Source organism: Chiloscyllium plagiosum, unplaced genomic scaffold, assembly GCF_037043375.1.
Source record: "Chiloscyllium plagiosum isolate Xiang-an unplaced genomic scaffold, Cpla_swu_hap1 HiC_scaffold_10, whole genome shotgun sequence".
NCBI classification, from domain to species: domain Eukaryota; kingdom Metazoa; phylum Chordata; class Chondrichthyes; order Orectolobiformes; family Hemiscylliidae; genus Chiloscyllium; species Chiloscyllium plagiosum.
Genome location: NW_028270148.1, coordinates 56,475,332 through 56,498,644, shown reverse-complemented (window position 1 = coordinate 56,498,644; position 23,313 = coordinate 56,475,332). Strand labels below are relative to the sequence as shown.

Below are 23,313 nucleotides of genomic sequence, written 5' to 3'. Positions count from 1 at the left end.
ATTTTCTATGTTTAAGTTTCGACCTGCTCTTCCCAGGTAGAGTTTGCAGACTTCTGGTTTCACACTGCTAGGATGCCAAGGTTGAACTTGAGTAAAGGCAACTAATGACTAAAATGGCCAGCTGACTTTGTGAAGCATTTCAAATCTTGAGCTGACTCCATTCCCACTTACACAAAATGGGAAGTTAAAAAATGGGCAGGACTTGTGATTTCCAGGTTCCTGTGTCTTTTTCACCATGCCGAAAAGGCTGTCTATCCATGGTGAAAATCCAGGCCAATCTCGACAAGGAAGGACTCTGGCTACCCAAATGAATCTAGAAAGTTTAAACACGCTCCTGCCAGGTCTAATTTATGCACAGCACATTTCATACTCCTGGGTCAGCAAAATCTGACATGAGTGGAGGCAGCTGCCGACTGCTATGGACAGCTGTCTCTATGAAATGTACTCATGTGAAATTTTCTTTGCTCTCTTCTGATGCTGTTCAAACATGGTATACACTTCTCCCCAGTTATATGTAGTTTACATCGTGCAGTTAATCAATGAGAGCATCTGATACCCCTCTTTTATTTGTTTAATGTTCATTTCTCTAAGGGGAGGTGGTAATGGTAGTATTGGTAATGTCACAGCACTCGCAATCCAAAGCTAATATTCTGGTAAAACTCCAGCCATAGTGGATAGTGATATTTGAATTTAATGAAAAATTGAAATTAAAAAAAACTTTGGTTAATGGTGACCATTGTCGGTTGTTGTAAAAATCCAACTGAGGGTTTGCTATTGTCCATTGGGGAAAAAACCTAGCATCCTTATCTGAACTGACCTGCATGCAAAACCAGGACTAATTTGGTTAGTCTCATTGCTGCCCGTTGGGCAATTAGAAATAAGCAACAAATTCTGGCCTAGCCTTTATTTTCACTGTTTTGTTTGCTTCTTTACTTAACAGGAAGATAAATTCCTATGGCTTTACTGCAATTCTCAGTAGCCAAAATTTCTTTTGTTTTCTCCTCTTTAAACTTTGAATAATCTAATACTACAGATTTTTGTTTGACATTATTTAACCGTCTTGTTTGTAATTCATGATATTCCCACAGTCTGATGTTCTATTGGTTTTCTTTCATTGTTTAGCTGAACTGCTTTGTCTAAAGCTATTCCTTGCTTCTTCAGGAGCTCTTTTGTCAGGTTATTGGATTCTTTGTACAGAACATTGTGAAATTTCAGCTCATAGAATGCCAATTATAAGGTGTAAAGGAAGCTCTGGGCCAATCAGCAGTCTCGGCAGGGTCATCATGTGACAGAGGGACAATACTGCAGACAAGAAGTTGGTTATGGTTGGAATTAAAAGAGCTTCTGCTCTCAGAATCAGGCTCAAAAATATTATTTTAAAAATATATGTATTAAACTGTATGCCGGCACTTCTATCATGTACAATAATAGGCATTTTCTTCCATCCATTTGCCATAGTTACCATAAACCACCTCTACTTTTTACATGTGCAATGTCTGAGAATACAGTGGACAATGAAATGTTGTGGACATTTATTTAGGTGTTAATAAGCTCAATAGGTTGTTCAAAGCACCTCTGAAATGGCAGGTAGATTGTAGATTTCCATTCCTGCTCACCTTCGGAACTTTGGGAGACTGGCAGGATGATGCTGTATTGCCAACACATTGTCATCACACCCATATTTTACATTGGTGCAGGTGCAACACACCTGATGTGCAGATGTGAAGTCGAGCCCTTAGTGAAAGATGCCAGCATCTAAATGTGTGGCTAAAATGAGGCCCCATCTGCCTGTTTGGCCAGAAGCGAAAAATACCTTGGCACAATTCAGAAGGAGTCTCCAGGTGTCCTCTTCAGTACTATTCCCTCAAAAGCCCATTTAACGTGGAACATTGCCATGTTCAATCTGACTGCTGTATCTGCCTGCTGGCAGATGAAAGAGCACCTTGAAAGTTCATTAACTGTGAGGCAGTGCATGGTATGTCGATGGCAAAGAAAAGTTGTAGAAAAGCTCGAATCCTTTTTTCTGTATAATTCACAATGAATGAAAATATAGTTTACTCAGGTTTTGTAGGTTTATTGCAATTTCTAAATGCAGTTACATTTCGATTAATGTTTCCTTTCATTTCAGAAACTGAAAGTGTGTGCCTTTCATGGTATGAAATTTCTTTCAGTACCTCACAAAACTATTTATTATCCTAATTCGTGACATTTTAGTACAGTATTGCAGAATGCAGTCACAGAAGAATAATGTGAGACATTCACACAGCAACAGGTTTATTTGGAAGCACTAGCTTTCAGAGGGCTGCTCCTTCAAGGAGCAGTGCTCCGAATGCTAGTGCTTCCAAATAAACCTGCTGGACTATACTCTGGTGTTGTGTGATTTTTAACTTGGTACACCATGAGACATGGGCAAAAGTGAGGATTGCAGATGCTGATGAAGGACTTTTGCCCGAAATGTCGATTTTCCTGCTCCTCGGATGCTGCCTGACCTGCTGTGCTTTTCCAGCACCACTCTGATCTGAACACCATGAGACATTCATGTTGACATGTCAACTGTGAAAAGAACATATTCGAGAACATGGTGATTGGCTGATGACTTTTCTGGGTTTTGGCTTAGCTGGAGCTTATTAATGTCTTTGTCTATTTGGAGGGTGCAGCTTGGAAATTCTCAAGCAGTTGTACAGTATTTTACTACAACTTATCAACAGATTGTCAGATTCACCAGGAAGCAGAGTAAACATAAGGGCATAAGAAATAAGAGCATAAATAGGTCACCTGACCTGTCAAACCTGCTCCACCAGGCAATAAGATCATGGCTGACCTTTTTGTGGACTCAGCTTCACTTACCCACCCGGTTAAGATAAGCCTTAATTCCTTTACTGTTCAAAAATCTATCTACTTTTGCCTTCAAGTATCAATTTTAAAGAAAAATATCCAAATAAATATAAATTTTACTTGTTCTGTTGGACTCCTACTGGTCAAATCTGGAAACTAGGTGAACTGGTGCAATCGACTGGATTTTGTGGAGGCATCAGAGACTTCTTAAATTTTGTTTTGCTTAGTTACTCATCCAGGTAAGCAGCCAGTAATGGGCCTTTCCTAGACTGAGAATCCAGAGGTGGCAGTTGTGAAAATCTCAGTGCGATCAATGAGAGCTCACTAGCTCTTTGCCACTGAGAAGACAATGTCTGCTGTCAGAACCACACTTGCTAGAGACCATGGTTGGAGGAGCAACACCGGCCACAGCTGCAGAATGGCAGGAGGGACTGATTAGATTAGATTAGATTCCCTACAGTGTGGAAATAGGCCCTTCGGCCCAACAAGTCCACATCGACTCTCCGAAGAGTAACCCACCCAGACCCATTTCCCTCTGACGAATGCACCTAACACTACAGGCAATTTAGCATGGCAAATTCACCTGACCTGCACATCTTTGGACTGTGAGAGGAAACCAGAGCACCCAGAGGAAACCTATGCAGACACGGGGAGAATGTGCAAACTCCACACAGACAGTCGCCCAAGGCTGGTATCGAACCTGGGACCCTGGTGCTATGAGACTGCAGTGCTAACCACTGAGCCACCGTGCCACCCTGAAACAGAAGCTACTGGTAAGGTGCAGCAGGTCTGGCAGAACTGTTCAGAAGAAGGGTCACTGAACCTGAACCATTAACTCGGTACAGATTTCTCTCCACAGCTGTTGCCAGGCCTGCTGAGTTTTTCCAGCAATTTCTGTTTTTGTTTCAGACTTCCAGTATCTGCAGTTATTTCTTTCTTTTTGTCCAATGACAACAGACGTCTCCTGGGGGGGTTGCAGGGAGTGGAATTTGGCGTTGAGTGGGTGAGTCAGTAGCAAAGTCAGAAGTGGTTCGCAGTGAGACTCCCCTCTTTCAATATTGAGACCTTTGACTGAGTAACCTTCACCCACCAGGAAGCTCCGAAGTAGGCCACATAATTATACCTGTTGTGAAGGTTTCACATTGTCAGACCCACCGACTACTGGGTTAATACCAGTCGAGGCAGAATGAGACACTTAAGTGCTCATTTGTTGCCCACAAAGGAATTTGATTGATGGCAGGATTAGAAGTTCAGTCTTGGGACATCACATCCCTGAATTAATTCTGCCAGAAGAACTAAGGTGGTAGCATTTTGAAACACCATCATCCCATGAAATGGCCTGCCGTTCTGGCTTCCTGACACATCGTGAGAGAGATCCTAAATTTCCAGCCAATGGGCAGAATCTCCTGAGCCAGGCATGCTGCCTACAGGAGGACTGAACCTTAGCAGAAAAGGTTCACAGGATCTTGCACCTATCAGACCCTTGAGCTGACACCAATCACCTTCCTGACTGATAACTCTGGGATAGGACCTCCTGATTGCATGGATCTGCTTGCCTCTGAGAGCTGCTGGTCAATCACAGGTGGGTCATATCGTCAGGCAGCTGTACGACAGAGGAGGCAGTGGCTGTTGCTGAGGGAGCCCCTCTCAGACTCCCCGGATGGAGCAATGACCAGCGACATATGAACGTGTTGTTGGGGGTGATAGCTCTCAGAGCCACAAGCAGGAGGAGCCATCAGGGTTGGATGCAAGAGTAAATGTTTGGCTGTCATATCCTTGATTATGCAGAAATTAGAGGGGGATTCCCTCCAATTGACAGCCTACATAGATTTACCAGCAGGATGGGAAGTCTATTACTTGTCCCGAAGGAAACAACCGGGCCAAGAATTTTTCCTTAAGTGCTTGTTAAGTGACCACTGAAAGGTGTTCAGTGGAATCTATGCATGGAAGCCACTGATGGACCTTCCTACCTAGAACTTACTTGGGCAGAACAACGAGAATTCAGACACAGGGAGAATGTGCAAACTCCACACAGACACTCACCCAAGGCTGGAATTGAACCTGGGTCCCTGGCATTGTGAGGCAGCAGTGCTAACCACTGAGCCACCATGCCATCCATGAGCCAGCATGTCAACCATTTAGTGACCCTGCTTTTATTGTATTTTCAGCAAGAGTTGCAAAGTTGCACAACAGTCTGTGAGCAAAAAATAAAACCTCCTCCATCTTAAATGGACAATCACTTACTTTTAAACTCTAAACTCTCAAGATTCTCTAATTAGAGGAAATATTCTGTTCACATCTACCATGTTACAACCCCTCAGGATCTTGTATGTTTCAATAAAACCCCCTCTTACTCTTTTAAACTCTAGCAGATGCAAGCCTAGCCTGTCCAACCTTTCCTCATAAGATCGCCCACATATTAACTTTGTAAAACTACTCTGAACTACTTCCTTAAATAAGGTGAACAATACTGTACATTACTCCAGATGTGCTCTCACCAGTGCCTTGTATAATTCTCGCAAAACCTCCCTACTTTTGTATTCAATTTCCCTATAATAAATAAAAACATTATATTAGCTTTCTTAAATACTTGTATCTGGATGCTAGCTTTGTGTGATTCATTCACTAAGACTCCCAGGTCCTTCTGCACTTCAGAGCTTGATGGTTTCTCATCATTTTGATAATATGTTTCCTTTTTATTCTTCCTGCAAAATGGACAACTTTAGTTTTTCCTACATTATATTCCATCTGCCAGATCCTTTCCCAATCACGGAGCTTACCTGTCTCTTTTTTTAACCTCCTTATGACCATTTCAAAACTTGCTCTTCCACCAATCTTTGTGTTATCAGCAAAAGTGACAATCAAATGATTTTTTTAGATTACTTACAGTGTGGAAACAGGCCCTTTAGTCCAACAAGTCCACACTGACCCGCCGAAGTGCAACCCATCCATACCCCTACATTTACCCATTCACCTGACACTACGGGCAATTTAGCATGGCCAATTCACCTGACCTGCACATCTTTGGACTGTGGGAGGAAACCGGAGCACCCAGAGGAAACCCACGCAGACACAGGGAGAATGTGCAAACTCCATACAATCAGTCACCTGAGGCAGGAATTGAACCCGGGTCTCTGGCGCTGTGAGGCAGCAGTGCGCCACCGTGCGCCACCGTGCCATCCACAGTCCTCTCCATCTTTGTCCTCTTAATCCAAAACATTTATATTCATTGCAAACACTTGAGATCCTGATACTGATCCTCATGGCACACCTTATTCTATCTTGGAATTAGGAAAAAGTCTATTTCTGCCTACACTCTGCTTCCTGTTGCCAACTAATCATCTGTTAGCTTTGATCAATAGAGGTTGCTCTTTTCACTCTGTCTGAATTGAAATTTTTTTTTTAATAATGGTGCATTCTGACTGGCAAGCCCTTGAATAATTAACCCAAATATGTTTTGCGCAAAGGAGGACACTTTACCACCGGGAATACCACTTCTTTCAGCTGACAAAGATATCACTGTGTTGTGAGGGAAGGGACCTGAATTTCCTTGATCCTTTAAATTTTTTTTGCACTAAATATATATTTAATAGGCAAGGGAATTGCATTGATAAATCCTGGGTCACGTGAATTGTTGAGCAATGCTGGAATTCTCCTCTTAAAGCCAAATTCCTCTGGAAATCAATTTGCTCAGCACAGTCACTAATTCTGCAGCAATTTAATTTGAGAGTATACTTTGTATTATCCCATTTCCCTACAGATTCAAGAAATATCTATCAATTGTTGTACTATGCAGATTCAGTTTCAAGCTATGTAGATTGTTCCTAATATGTGAAAGCTACCTTGGTAAAAGTGCTATTGATGATCAATAGCTGGAGGTATACGTATTTGTAATCTTTGAATATCAGGTTATAGTCCAACAGGTTTATTTGGAAGCACTTGCTTTTGGAAGCTCTAGCTTCCAAGTAAACCTGTTGGATTATAACCTAGAGTTGTGTGATTTTTAACTTTGTACACCCCAGTCCAATACCAGCATCTCCAAATCATGATTAATTTTTAATCGGTTATCGATTTTCTAAAACGTTTGTTCTGTGTTCTCCTCTCAACCATGATGAAAAATGCAGTCTGTGTAACTCTACCCAAACATTTGCCTCAGTCCCAACTTCACAAAGCGCCAATGTTTTTCACCAGCCATGCCTACACTGCTAACTCACGGCTTGAAATTTTGATTTGGGATTTTGGTGGTCAGATGCTTAGTGTGCTTAATTAAAATAACTTCCCACCATGTTAGCATATATATCTTTTAATTTATTTGAAATCATCATGAAAACAGCAGAAAGAGAAATTTCAGATGATCTGATATGTAGCTGAATGGTGATATTGAGTAAGATAACGGCAAAAGCTTAAAATTTTGTTTCAATCTGTCTGAGGCTAGGATAATTTTGACCACTAGAAAATAACCATGCTTTAATTGAAATTTTAAGGTCATTTCATGATCAAGCAATTCCCCTATTATAGTTGAGCTTTTTTTTCTCCCTTCTGTTGGATTTTGTGCTGTTCTAAATTTTGCCTAATGACAAACTTGTGGGTGGTATGCTGCTCTCAGGCTTTAAATTAACCTATTCACCTCGTACCTTTTATGAAGCAATTCTACTTGGTGCAATATGCTGTTGTTTAATGTCTTCCGAGGGTGTCTTGGCCAAACCAGGAACCTATCACGAAAGGAATTGTGGTTAGGGTTCTGCAATCATGGAATAGTGTACCAGAGTAGAAAAATAATATCACTAGCAGCCTAAATTCTGTGTGGAATGCATCGTACAACCCAAACCTGCAACAAAAAGCATGGGCATTGTGGCCCTGATATTTAGGAGATGGTGTAGAGTGTGTTGGCTTGGAGAGGGAGAAAAGATGATAAGGCTAGACATGCTCAGGTCTTCCTGAATTTAGTAGGGCACTGTCATTGTGTTCTTTTTCCTTTTGTTTCCTGCTTGGCGATCAGGTAAGTTGATAGCTTGCTTAGCTGACAGGAATCAACAGGAGGAAACCAAAGATTGGGACTGATTGGAGGCTGGTTTCTGGTTACAGCACGAGAAGAGAGAGATTTGCAAATGGCTCCTTGGGAGGGCAAAGTCTTCTTTGAGGGTCAAGGAGAGCTCTGTTTCTTCTGGTCCAATAATAGTTCGCTTGGAGAAGTAACTTCTACTTTCAATTCACTGTTTCCTAATTCCTTTAAAAATCAGCTTTAAAAGATGTTAATTTAATCCAGGCCTCAGTTCCGCTGTGGGAGTCTGATTTAAATATGTTCATGAAATGTTCTGTGTCTCCTAATATACGTTTTGGTATTGCGTGCTTCTTTAGCCTTTTTAATCTCAGCAACAATATTTTTGAAACTGACGATGAAATAAGTTCTTAATTATAATTTATTGTATTATAGCCAGTCCATCCTTTTGCTCATCAGTTTTTGCCACTACCAGATGGAACAGAAGAATTTGCTGATTGAATAGAAATGGACAACTGTACTCCAAAATACAATAATCTAAATAAGATCCTTGACCTCTGTTGGAAATTGCATGGATAGATATCAGTCAAGGATAGGCTTTAAACTGGGGTGTGATCAATACAAGGTGCTTTGATAGGGTGAATAGACAAGGTCATTCACCCAGGGCTGGGGAGTCCAAAACTAGAGGGCATTGGTTTAAGGTGAGAGAGGAAAGATATAAAAGGGACCTGAGGGGCAACCTTTTCATGCAGGGGGTAGTATGGAATGAGCTGCCAGAAGAAGTGGTGGAGGCTGGTACAATTACAACATTTAAAAGGCATCTGGATGAATACATGGATAAGAAGGATTTGAAGGTATATGGGCCAAATGCTGACAAATGGGACTCAATTAATGTTTGGATATCTGGTTGGCATGGCACCGAAGGGTCTGTTTCTATGCTGTACAAATCTGATTCTGTGACTCGAACCAGCCAATTTAACTCTGTAACTTATCATATATATGTAGAATGGTCATGAGGAGATAGAGGCTAAATGGGACCGGTAGAAACACAACTGCCTTCAGTGTGGACCTTTACAGTTGGAAAATGAGAAAAAAACTTGCACAGTCAGGCAGAAAAAGGATTATCATTCTGTCATATTCTCTGACAAAGAGTGGATGGAGCAGAGATACTGATTTTATTTGTTTTCATTTTATTTCCTTTGAGAAGGTCAGCAAAGTGAAATAATCATGAACACTGTTGCTGGATGTGATAGTAGTGTAAGATTCACCCACTCTCTAACTAAAAGACCTTGTCAGTATCTGGTTCTGGATCATTACAATATATATTTTAAGCCTCTAATTGGTTTTTCCAATACAATTGTAATGAGAACAGATTTTATGACTGCTGATATTACAAATTACAGTGTTTTATATAGGTATTGAAAAATGCATAATATACAACATCGTCAGCATGAATAACCATATCTATTTATTTCTTTGCAGGAACAAGGAAAGATTCGAGTTATTTTTAATGTTGGAACAGATGATATCACCATTGAAGAATCAAGTGGTATTGTAAATGATGGAAAGTACCACATAGTACGGTTTACACGGAGCGGTGGCAATGCCACTCTACAGGTGGACAACTGGCCAGTCATTGAACGTTATCCATCAGGTATGTGCTCAAGGGCAGTACAAAATCATATTTACACAGATAATACATACTTTTATATATAACTTATAATTCTGTTTGAAATTGGTGACAATATACTATTCAGGGCAATATGGATACCCACTGATCCAAATCATTAACAACAAAATACCAGTCAACTCAGTTGATGAAGAGGACAACACAAAAAGACTAAAGTTTCATTGTATAGTGTTGTTCACAACATAAAATAACATTTTCAGTATTGGATTTTTTTGAACAGTCATCCATGAACTGGGTGACATACATAAATATCTAAAATACCAATGCCTCAATATCAAATCAACATTTAAACAGTGGAAAGGCTTTGACAAAAGCTGTGTGAGTAAATGGAAGATGAATTTAGAACAGGGTTTCATAATACTTGTTCTACTGAATGCTTAATTACTCCATTATTATGAAAGTCATACCCTTCATAAACAGGTCAGACATTTAATTTCATTTAGCTGAAACAAATAGTCTATCTATAATAAATTTAATACTACATTCGACGTTACTTGAAAAAAAGACTATGCTTCCAAAGGGGAGACTCCTACAAAGAACAAAAGATAATTTAAAATCAAAAGTGAAAATTTAAGACAATAAATGTTTCAGTTTGATTAAATGATTAATGGTGCATTGTGGTTACATTTGGTTAACTACTTTAGTTTATGAATTACTTGATCACAAGAAGTTTGAACTGTCAATGCATTTATCCACAAAGTAAACAGTGTCCTTTGGTAAAGATTCATTTTGACTGCTGCGCAGAATAAGTGACATCAGATCAACTGTCTCATAAGCTCAGTAGCTCCCATCCAGTTCCACTGCAGTCACTGAAATTAAATATCAGGCTCTGCATATAATGGGCAACCAATCTACCTACAGCACAGGAACTGCAGTGTTTCAAGAATGCAACTCACCACCACTTTCTTGAAGGCAAAAGTGATGACAATAAATGCTGGCCAGCCAGCGATGCCCACATCTCATGAGTGAATAAATAAAAAATCAAATATCGGCAACTTTGTGTAATTGTCCAAGATGAATATCTACCCACTAGCACACAGCTATTCAAATTAAAACATTAGTAATGTCAAAAATTCATATTAAAAGTAAAGTTTTGGATAGTGTGTGGCTTATGTACTATATTTCTTTTGTAGCTTTGTTTATTTATAATCCATAGAACACAGAACGTTACAATGCAGTACAGGCTCTTCGGCCCTCAATGTTGCACCGACCTGTGAAATTAATCTGATGCCTTTCTCACCTACACCATTCAATTATTATCTATATGTATGTCCAATGGCCATTTAAATACCCTTAACGTCGGCGAATCTACTACTGTTGCAGGCAGGCCGTTCCACACCCCTACTACTCTCTGAGTAAAGAAACTACCCCTGATATCTGTCCTAAATCTATCACCCCTCAATTTAAAGCTATGTCTCCTCATGTTAGCCTTCACCATCCAAGGAAAAAGGCTCTCACTTTCCATTCTATCTAACCCTCTGATTATCTTATATGTCTCAACTAAGTCACCTCTCAACCTTCTTCTCTCCAGTTCCCTCAGCCTTTCCTGTAAGACCTTCCTTCCATACCAGGCAACATCCTAGGAAATCTCCCCGAACCCTTTCCAAAGCTTCCACATCCTTCCTATGATGTGGTGACCAGAACTGTATGCAATACTCCAGGTGCAGCCTTACCAGTGTCTTGTAGAACTGAAGCATGACTTTGTGACTCCAAAACTCAATTCCCTTACCAATAAATGCTAACACACCATATGCTTTCTTAACAGCCCTATCGACCTGGGTGCCAACTTTCAGGGATTTATGCACCTGGACACTGAGATCTCTCTGTTCATCAACTCTGCCAAGAATTTTACCATTAGGCCAGTACTCTGCATTCCTGTTACTTCTTCTGAAGTGAACTACCTCACTCTTTTTCACATTAGACTCCATTTGCCACATCTCAGCCCAGCTCTACATCTCATCTATGCCCCTCTGTAACCCACTTAATGCGCTCAGGATTATATTAAGAAAATTAGTAACAACACATAAACAACATCATTATTTCAGGGTCTCTTGAGTATGTTTAATATATAAGCAGGCATTGGACGGTGTTATGACACAATGATATTTTGAAAAGTTTTAAAACTACTGTCTGACATGGAAGCTTGTAAATATCTGGTATGAAGGTTTGCAAAGAGTTGTGGATTTATTAGTCTCCATTTGAAACCAAGTTTTTCTGACCAATGCAGACCACTGATTAGGCAAGGCATTGAAATAAATCTGCTGTGATTTACCCTGTCCTATCATATTCACTGTTCTTGAATATCTCCTCAGCACAATGGAAACTATTGGTTCAGTTAGATGCTGATGGACACACATTGAGAGCTAGAAAAACATGGGTGGAATTTCACCTAAAAAAAAAGTGGATGATTGAAATATGTAGTTCATTCCTAATGTTTTTGTGGTCAGATTCAAAATATTGATGATTTGTTGTTGTGTAAAAATATGCTTTTTCGACTTTCCAAACAATTGCCATGCATATTGTGAGTGAGTTATCATCTTTGATCAAGGGACTGGAAAATGTGCAGTGATGCAGGATTGAAGTTCTGCTTCAGCATGGCAGAGTCATAAGTATTGATTGGTGCAACAGTGAGGAAAAGAAGTCATGTGGTTGTTCAAACACGGGTCAGACAGCTTTTTTTTCTCACATTTGTATTAAGATTAACAGTTGCACATATTTAACTCTAAAATTATGATCAGAAATAAATTAAATTTGTTAATCTAAATTTGATTAAAACATATTGGAACTTTGATAATGAACTCATATTAAGGACCAAGACATTTAAGCTCATTCATGATAATGATAATCTTATGCACTGCATTAATACAAATTGATTTTGCTTTCAGAGAATAGCTGAAATCAAGCACTTTCAAACTCAGTCTACTTAAACTCTTTAAATAGATTAGTTCAGAAATGCACAGAGCACTGTTGACTTGAGTTATTAACACTAGGAAGGTCACAAATTCTAGTAGCTGAACTGGCTAATCTCAGCTGAGGTGCCCTTTGATGATCTTGTTCCTGATCATTGCACAGTGGAATCTGGTAGGAGGTGCATGTATGTGGATGTTAGATGAAGTGATATTGAGGCATGCCAATGCTGTACTTTTGAAAGGTTTTCCAGTATCCTCGAGACCATCTTTATCCTTAAAGTGCACCAAAATAGGACTGAGAATAGCTGGTGCCCTGGAACAAGGAATAAAGCATTAAAATACTAATTTTCAAAATGTTACTGTACGTATATTTGAATGTGAAATATTTCAAGAAACAGCTGTTCTGAAGAGCCAGCACAAAGTAATATGTTGAATCGTCTTCTTATCATTTGAATGGACTCAGCACTAAAATTGTACATCTTGCCTTGTAAACTTGACCAATCGTACTTATAAAAAAAGGCAGTTCAAAAAGCCTATGGCCAACTTTAGTCTAAAACTGAAATGAACATCAAATCATAAGACACGGACACAGACCCTTCAGTCCAACTTGTCCATACTGACCAGACATTTCAATCTGACCTAGTCCCATTTGCCAGCATTTGGCCCATTCCCTTGTAAATGCTTCCTATTCATATACCCATTCAGATGTCTTTTGAATGTTGTAATTATACCTACCTCCACCACTTCCCTGGCAGCTCATTTCATGCAAGCACCACAAAAAAATTCGAAGTCACAAAATGTTTTGTATACTAATGTAAACTGAGAGATAAATTTTAAAGTGTCACTATAAACTCAGTGAATCAAATTACTGAAATGTGAAAGTATCGTTCCCTGGCATGTTTCTTTTTTTTGGCATGGGCATTAATTTAGGAAACGGAAGCAGCGTAACGCACAGAAATCAATCTGCATTTTTTGCCCAAGGTATCATATTGAATTAATTGCTTTAGCACGCGAGGTAGATAGTTCAATTTAGCTCAGTCAGGAAACAAAAATCACAGAAAAGTTATAGCTACTGTGTTTTGCAGAAAAGCTACTTTAAATTTGCTTCATGAATTTTGCAAAATGAAAGAAATTGAAAATATGAGAAAACCGCTGGAAATCCATCACTTTTAAAGAATAATTAATACTATCGATTAATAGAAGTTTGTAGGTTGTTCAGCAAAGGCATATTTTGATGATTGTCAAGGCAAGCCTTTAAATAAAATTAAAGACACTCAAAGAAGAGAAGTACCATCTGCTTTTCTGGTTGTTGACATGACTTATGTTGCTTGGTTCCGTGTTCCATCAAGGAAGAAACCAAACAGATCTGTCTAGTCTATTTATTGAATTTGTCAGTTGTATCTGTGAATTTATTGACATGAGGTGCATGAATGGAAGCGCTGCATTTTGAGAACATTGTTTTGAGGCGTATGCAAAGAAAACATAAACACCATTTCCTAAACACAATTTTGCCAGCCTCGAGGATAAAAAAGCAAGTTTGAAAAATGAATGCCATGGTATCACTTAATTTCTTTTAGGTTACTAATGCTAATTTCAGATGTAAGTTGTCGTGATGAATGCGGTTATTTCTTAGCTCCAGAATGGCGCATGATTTTGTTTTCATGGCGTGGGAAGGAAATACAAGCAATGTAATGGACTAGCTATAACAATTTAGATTCTACTGATGACACTTGGTAGACAAGTGACAAATGGTGAAATCATAAGTCAGTTATGGACAAACTCAGTTTCCTACTATTTAGAAAATAATTCATAGTTTAACTTTATTTTCTGACTAATAAAAATACCACACAAGGACAATTTTTTCTTTAATATAAGCAGAGTGTGATTCAAATGATTAACAGAATTTAATAGTAGATAAACTTTAATAAAACTGAGAAAATTCTAAATAAAACAATAGCGACAAGTCCATCACCACAGACATTGCATTTTTAGTTATGTCCCATGAGTTAGTTTAAATTTGTATTTCTGTGACCAATTGCAACTTTACATATTAAAAACCATAACTAATTATACTGATTACAGCAGAATCTTATTTGTATAATAAAAATGCATTCACTGTTCCAGTTCAGTTCTTAGCGTCAAAAAGATTATATTTCAAAATGTTGTCACGGATCTAGTTTACATTTTTAACTCCATGGCTAATAGGTGTTTGTAAGAAGTCAAGCTAAGAATAGCTGTACAGTGCAGAAACAAATTATTGCAGATACTGGAAGCTGTACTGAAAAAAAATCTGGAAATCACAGTGGGTCAGGCAGCATCTGTGGAGAGAGAGAGAGAACAAAATAAAGTTTTGAATCTAGATGACTCTGCCGATGAAGAGCTGCCAGCTCTGATGAAGAATTATTTCGACTTGCAGTGTTAGCTTAATCTCTGTCCGTGGATGCTGCCTGATTCCCAGCATCTTTTGTGTATAGTGCAGCACCTCTTTGGTTTATTGTTCGGGATATGTGAATAACATATATTGTTATTATTTGTGAATTCATACATGTAGTTCTCTGCAGACTCTAAGAAGCTTAAAGATTAGATTGCAGCATGCTTATGTATCAGATAAAAATATGCACCGTGTATGAATCTGTGAGCACAGGTTAGGGCGCGTTCTCTCATAGAACACAGAACATTACATTGCAGTACAGGCCCTTTGGCCCTCGATGTTGCACTATCCTGTGACATCAATCTGAAGCCCATCTAATCTAAACTATTCCATTCTTGTCCATATGCCTATCCAATGACCATTTAAATGCCCATGAAGTTGAAGTGGGTGGCCATCAGAAACAGATACCTGAATTTCAATTGACAGAGTCTAATTCAGCCCCTTCCCACAAATAATTGTTGCCCAACCACCACAAATGCTACATTTAGTTCTCTCAGAAACCAAAAATGATTGGTCCCTCAAAACTGCCAATGAAAGTGTAAGTTAAAATGCATTTACTTATGTGAACATGGATCCTAAAGGAATAGGAGACTTCTTGTGCCTTATCATTGAAACTGTGATCCAATAATATGCTCTTGGCCAATTCTTCATAATTGCACCACTGGAAGCAGATAGACTTGCTCACTCACTGGAGAGAGAGAGAGAGAGAGAGAGAGAGAGGCAGACAGAGAGAGAGGGATGATTAGTGGTAAGTTTAATTGGAGGATCAGCACACCTCAAGCAAGGTTGAGAAGGTGGGGCATCACAAAACTGCCATCTATTTAATTGACCTTGTCCACTTATTCTAGTGGGTGACATCTCTACCAAACAAAGAGTCTTCCTCACTGCCCAATGATAAAAGGCTGGTTTCAGCAGCACTTCAGTCATGTACTGATAATACAAGAGGACCAACTTTACATGATCCTCATGCTATCGTTTTCAAATCTTGATTCTTGTTTGTCACTAGCTTGGTGCCCTAAGTTGCAGGAACAAAGGCTTAGTCCCAGACCATCATTGCAGATGATTTAATGAAATTTACAAGCCTTTCATTGGAATTGAGATTTTGGTCTGTCAGAATATTCGAGCCCATCAAAATATTGTCCAGTTTCATGGACAATAAATTTAGATGCATGGAAATATTGAGCATATTTTCAAATTTTGCAGTTTAGGTATGGAGTACACCGCCAAAATGTTGTACCTCCTAAAGCTGAAAATGCTTTATTGATTGTTGTAACATACTGAATCATTCTGAGGTGTCCATACAAGCTAGTACCAAGCTGTGATGTTTTCTCTAAAACAAATTACTGTCACAAAACAATATTGATTTTGATTGGTTTGCTTTGACCGATTGATAGGTTTTGTCAGGACTAGAATGTGTAGACCTCCTTTCTGAAAGATGTGTCCACAGAAATAATGGTCATGTGATAGAATAATGATACATGACAACAGCCAGAAGCAAGATTCAGGGCACATGAAAAGCAAAATAAAAATGTTTTTTATCAATACAAAAATAACATAGATTGTTAGAAACCAGTGGTCAATTTGTGCATGGTTTGTAATTACCCTTTTTTTGGGGGCCACTGTAAAAGCAATCACGCACAAGCCATTGTAACATTTAGGGCAAATCAACATGTTTTGTGAAGACATTGCATGCCATTTTGTACTTCAGTAAGTCCAATGAATAGACCATCTGCCTGTAACTGTTGAAATCTAACTTTTTCAATTCTTAGAGCTAGCAGCATGTTTTCAGATTATTAAATATTGTAGAGAATAGTCTTCTATTACTGGCAGATGGATAATTTTGTATTGTTACCTGGATGTCATTTTCATTTTTTGAGAAATGATGCCTGTTGCCCCGTGATGCTAATGGTTTGCTGGTAAAATTACTTGTAGGGCACAGGTGTCAGTTGGGATAAAATGTAATTCTTATTATAATGATAAGCCAATCTAAATGTTAGCTCTTTGAATTCTTTCACTTTTCATTTGCCAAAGGTTATGGGCCATGCATAAAGTAAATTGGTGAGCTTTTCTTTTTGCAATTCTCTTGCTTTTGAATAAATCAAAGAAAAACCTTTCTTATATTACATTAACTTTCATGTGCAGAACACATACAAATGTGTTTTAATAGTTGTTTCATCTAAATCTTTCTGTTTTTATTAAATGGTTCTGACTGATTTGAAGCAACAATGCTGAGAATTAAAAGTTCTACCTCAGTGCAATTTCTTCTGTTTCACAGTCTGAATTAGAAGCTTTTAAAGTTAGAAATTACTATTCACAATATTATTGAATTACCACTTGTTTGTACTGTCTTTTAACTCTCAAAACAGTGCAAAACAATTTAAGTTAGTTACTTTGCTATTATTGGTAACAGTCATTGTTGACTTTAAAGAATGACAATTCTCCTCAAATAAATTATGAAGATCTGAATATGCTAAAGAAATTAGATGTTTAGAACACAGAAGAATCTGTTTATCATATCTGAACCATTCTTTGCTATATGGCAATCTAAATCGAATGCCATTGCCCTGTTTTCTACCTGTTATTGTTCATCGTTAAATATTGGTGCACTTTCCTCTTCAAAGGCATCATGGCCAACTACTATATATGGAAAAAAAATATTTTGTGCTCCAAGAATCCTTTCAGTAAAAGACTTATTTTGACTTGCCTTTTTTTTATTCAACAATTTGAAATTGACTACCCTGATGACTGATTCCTTAATCAAATGAATAGTCTTTCCCTTTCATCCTATTAAATTATTTTATAATTTGAAAAATATTTGTCTCCTCTTTGCCTTCCTTACTCTAGTGAAAGATTTGCTACTGTTGGAAGCTATCCAAATCTTAAGAATTTATTGCATTGTTACACACATATAGACATGGCTTATCATTTATAATGTATAGTTTTTCTTTCTCTTTGCTGACATTTACAGTTTTGAGTTCAGTTTACCACCACTAGCTTTGATTTTTCTTTTGATAATGCCACTATTGGTGTGATAGTCCATGAACACGAGTCAGATAATTCTTATTGGAAAATTAAGATCTGTGAGGGGGGAAGTAGTCATCACCAAATACAATTCTTATATTTTAAAAGGGAGAAGGGTATGCTGGCTAAATATGTTAAGCACTTCTCAACTATCATTACCAACAGTAATTTCAACCATACAGTCTTGCCATATACAAAAGCTGCATGTAGACCAAATTGGATTAATTGTTGACTACATGCATTCATATAAATAAAGTGTCTTCAAGATTTTGTTTATGATAGCCTATTGACTTTATTCTATAAAAAATATGTAGTTTTATTTTCCATAAATACAACTCATTTAATTTGTTGTCAAAGATAATTAAGATGTCTTTAAATCCAGATATTATATGGATGATATTGTTCTTATAAATACTTTTTGCACTGTTTTTTTCATGCAATTTGCTCAAAAATGGCCACAAAATAGGCCATGTTGCAGATTGAATTAATCATGAAAAGTTTTCAGAAATTGTGTCCAGAATCTTAGAGGAGGTAGTTAAAAATCTCATTTTTTAGACTCAAGGACACTATTGGGTATGTTTCAAAAGTTTTTATTTACTTTGAAGTTGACTACTGTACATTTCATACTAGTTAAACTATATGAATTAATATATTTTTTAAAAAGGTAATGTTTATTTAAAATTGGATTATTCACAACTGGTTATTAAACACAAGTGATTAAAAATGCAAAAATAAAAAAAGCACTGCAGATCGGAAACAAAAACAGAAATTGCTGAAGAAACTCATCAAGTCTGGCAGCATTTGTGGGAAGAAAGCAGAAGGACGCATTTCAGGACTGGTGACTCCTAATCAGAATTCCTTGATTTTCTCCAGCAATTTCTGTTTTTGACTAAAAATATATAATTTTTAGACAAACACATTCTCAGCTGTACTAAAGAAATGATCGCTCTTAAAAATATTAAGAAATGTTTTAAAAGTTATTTTTAATGAAATTATGTTCCAAAACAGCCCAGTTGCATTGGTTCAAGGCAGAATTCACAATCAAAAGTACATGCTTGGTTTATAATATTTGTCCAAACTAGTACAATTTTGAGTTCAATTTGTTATTAGAATACCTTTTACACTCAAATTAGAAACTTACAGTTGTTATCTGGCCGAGAAAAATAGGATATTGTTCAGAGAAAATACCATTTGAACAAACAAATATATAAATCAGACAAATCTAGCATAACTTTGCATTTACCTGTTTTCTGTAAATGGTGTCATTTTTACTTTCAACACATAAAGAAACAATAATATTAAAAATCACTCTGCAATAAAATGAAAGAAAATAGTAGGCACCTGTACTTTACTGTTATTAAGTCATTATCTACAAGATCTGTTTACATAGCTGGCCGATAGCATCAATAAAATGCATACAGTTTAAATTGTACAATTTGAAATAGATTACTCTTGGATAATAAAATGTCTTAGAGGCATAAATACACAAATTGAAATGCCACTCTCAAATGCAGTGAAAACAACCAAAGTACTTGCTTTGCCACAGGCTCCTTCTGTTAGCTTAGCTCTGACACGCAACAGATTTTATCTTTGGAATGCCATTTTCCATCAACTCTGGTGCCTATGGCTTTGACTTTGCAAGCTCTCATCTAAACAATGACCTCTCTTCCATTGTTCCAGTTGGTTGACTTCAAACCATGCATAACTCTTAGAAAACATAATGACAGGTTCCTACCCCAAGATATTTTGATGTAAGTGACAGATATTGAGGAAGTCTCTGTTCAAACTGCAACTTTCAAGTTTTAAATAGAAATGCTTTATTTCTATAAAAATTGTGATCATTTGTTAAAAATTGACAACTCCATGTTAACTGTATCAATTTGAATTTTTAAAATTGAATTTATAAACATCAAAAGTTGATAAATTAGACCCTATTTATAACACAATCAAAAACTGAAGGTAGCAACAAAAAACTTTATACCTAAATATTAAGCTCTTTCTACAACAATCATAGGAACAACTGCAGTTTTGTGCAGTTGTTGTCTATGTGTCTCTCTGTGTTGTGGGTCTTAATTGGATATTCCCCAATTAAGCTGTGCAGATTTCAATGTGTTGCTAACCCATTTGTGATTGCAATGGAAGCAGCATGCCAATTTTATGTTGTCTGCTCATTCTGATTATTGAAGATCAAACCAGTTCTAGCTGCAATGTTTATTGGCTGGATATATAGAAATGGATCTAATATTGTGAGTGGCAAGTGCCACTTAAAGCTTACCTGCACTGCTTAAAGCTATGGGAGGTGTGTTGTGGCAAAGCAGATGAGAGTTTGATCGAACAGAATCTGACCCGGAAAGAGTAACAAATGGCGCAACATAAAAGGGTTTAATGTTTCAGAGTTTTCAGACACTGGACTGAATGTTTTGACAGAAAAAGGGGAAAGAAGAGGTTCCCTGAATCTGCACAAAAAGGAGGTTCTGTAGACACAGTGTAAAGGCAATGAAAATAGGGAGCTGTCTAGGTCACTGTCAGGGATCCAGCCCTAAGAACTGGATACAATGCCTCAGCAAAGTTTGATGATTTCACACATGCAGTGAAGGTCAGTGAATGCATCTTCAAATGCTATAACTGCATCAGTATCCTCAGATACTGCTTAAATCACCACAAGCATGTAACCGACCTACAACGAGCTCTGTCAGTCAGGCCTCATCTACTACAAGGTTCACACACACATCTCACTAGTTGCACACATTGCCAAATATTGAACCATGCCTGCCACATCATGCAAGAGATTAAATGACACCTATTGACATGTTTCCTGTCTCTTTTACAGTTACAGAGATAGTAACTGCCAATTGAAGGGGGAAAATGAGCACCTGCATGTTCTCGCCCCCATTTATAAGATGATACTGGCCATTATCGGCATATCCATTACTGAGTGCATGGCCAGGAGAGACTAAAACCATTCAAGTATATGGTATGCTTACATATCACATTCTTCTAAGATCCCATCATTTACATCGCAGTCAAGTAGCAAACGAGCAGCATTTCAGTGGCATCCATCAGAATAATATGGCAATCTCCATGAAATGTTTTTTAATAGGGTCTTTGAGTATGCAAATTAACTGGTCATCTGCCAGGATCATGCAACCACCTAGCATTGTAGCCCACTGCTGGATAAATGTTTTTGTAGCAGGACAATGTCAGGGTGTTGAACTGAAACCAATCCTATTTGGGAGGCCTGTAATATCATGCTCATTGTTTCAGCCCACTAACAGATCTATTCTATCATAGTTCATGTAACAGCATGACTTTCATTGTACACGTGCTGTACAACTCTGCATAAGATGAGCACAAGAGTCATCAGTCATGGCTTTGGGAGATACTCCTGGTTCAAAAGCCACCCTTTCGAGTCTGTGAAAAGTTAGCTAATGTTATGCAGCCATCTCATAGCTTCTGCAGCAATTTCAAAAATTGTGTTTATAATCATCGTAGATATGAATACTTTTGAAAATAATGCACTGTAAGGTGCACGGTTATATATTGAAAAATCAGAATGGCAGGACAGAAATAAAGCAAGATATTGTCATCACCTGCAGATTAGATTCCTACAGGATGGCTTTAAATGTTATGACATTCTGACTTCAGAGTAATCTATAACCATGCACTTTCATTCAGACTCCGTGGAGATCTGCAAAATGTCACAAGCAAGGAACTGAAAGGAGACTTCTCTCAGCAAATCACAACTCATCCACAAAAATGAGGCAGCTCATTCTAGATTATTTTAAAAAGTTCTATTTTTATCACAAAACTCTTGGATCCTACAATTTTCTTTACCCCTCAAATTTGCCATCATTTTTGTAGATTTAACTTTTGTGAAGATAAGTGACCTGCCAATTTGATTTTGTGCACTGTGCACTTCCTGTCTGTGGCTCATATGCCATGAATGAAGTTAAAAAACTCATTTTTCCAAAGTCTAGAAACAGAACCTAGAGACATGTTTAACAAGTGAGAAATTCAATATTGCAAAACATTAAAATTGTGCCTCATGTTAAAATTATGAGATGATACAAATTAGATCTTCAATTCAAGTCATTTACTTTAACTTAATTTTGTATTAAAATTAGTCCACCCCTTTTGTGTGTCAAAGAGGAAAAAAAAACAGGCTTTTTATTTCTGCTTTGAATGTGCTGGCATCACAGATTAATATTTGCATTCGAACAACATTTATATGGAAAGCATTTACAGTGGGTAAAAGTGGTCAGCCCATCAGTGCCTTACACCTCACCATCATCTTGCTTCATTAGATTAAGATACATTTGATTTCCTCTCTTCAATAAATGGTAATAATGCCAACCCCAGTATATTATGGTGAGGAGAAGCATTCTGTCCCTGACGTACAGAAATAACCAGAATCCAGATTCAATAATTCTGGATAATATATGGTACCAGTAGAGGCAATCCAACAAACATTTCCATTTTCATTGATGTTTGTGATTCTTGCTAACTTTCCTTCACCTTTTGGCATCTTTATCATGATTCATCCATGTTTTTTCAATAAGTTACCATGACACCTCTAAAGCCCTGTTACTCAGATACATTTATTCAACACCTTTGCAGTTTGTGAAAATATCATGATCAAAACATGAAAAGGAAATTTTTTCAGCAAGCCTCTTGACCACAACACCAATCTAATGCATTCATAGTGAAACAATTTCTGTTAATTGCTGTATTACCTTAAGTATTTTACATTTGCCAGTTTACGAAATTGAAATGATCTTTAAAAATGTAACAAAAGACGTTTAACAATTTTGAACTGTAGGAAGTCTGCATTCTCTAAATTGAAACAAATGGAGTCTAAAGGTTGTGATCTATTAGCAATTTGTGTTCAATAATATCATGAGGCTAAGTTTTCTAAGTCAGTATAAGGGAAAACTCTAGGAAAGGAATTTCAAAATACATATTATCAAAACTTTACTTCAACTAAATATGTTTCGACAAACTATACCTCAGTTACCATCTTTGCAATTCAACTTATTCACATCACCAGCTTAATATTGGGCAAAGCGAATTCTTCAAAATGGGCAATGCCGACAGATACCGACATTTACCAACAGGTGGCAATAGACCCAACCCCACAACGAGAGAACCAAATCCCAGCCTGACTCAGAAATCTGGACAGTTACACAAGACAGGCTTCCAAAAAATGAAACCAGGTGGATCCAACACACCACGCTTCTATGGATTACCCAAAATTCACAAACCAGGAGCTCCTCTCAGACCCATAGTCTCGCTACCTGGAACACCACTTATAGATTAGCCAAGAAACTACACCAAAGACTAAAACACTTAATAGAAGAATCACGCCACTCTATTCATTCCACCCAAGAATTTCTGAAGACCAACAAAGACACTAAGATAAAAGAGGATG

At 37.6% G+C, this 23,313-nt stretch overlaps 1 protein-coding gene across 33 annotated transcripts in view; it reads left to right on the top strand.

Annotated features, from left to right (window-relative positions):
* The window catches only part of nrxn1a (neurexin 1a), a 1,876,207-nt gene that overhangs the window by 1,710,015 nt on the left and 142,879 nt on the right, over positions 1–23,313 (top strand). For all 33 annotated transcript variants that reach the window (XM_087991361.1, XM_087991355.1, XM_087991356.1 and 30 more), the window contains one exon: positions 9,317–9,488. In XM_087991361.1, the coding sequence (XP_087847487.1) occupies positions 9,317–9,488 (172 nt within the window). The remainder of the gene's footprint in view (positions 1–9,316; positions 9,489–23,313) is intronic.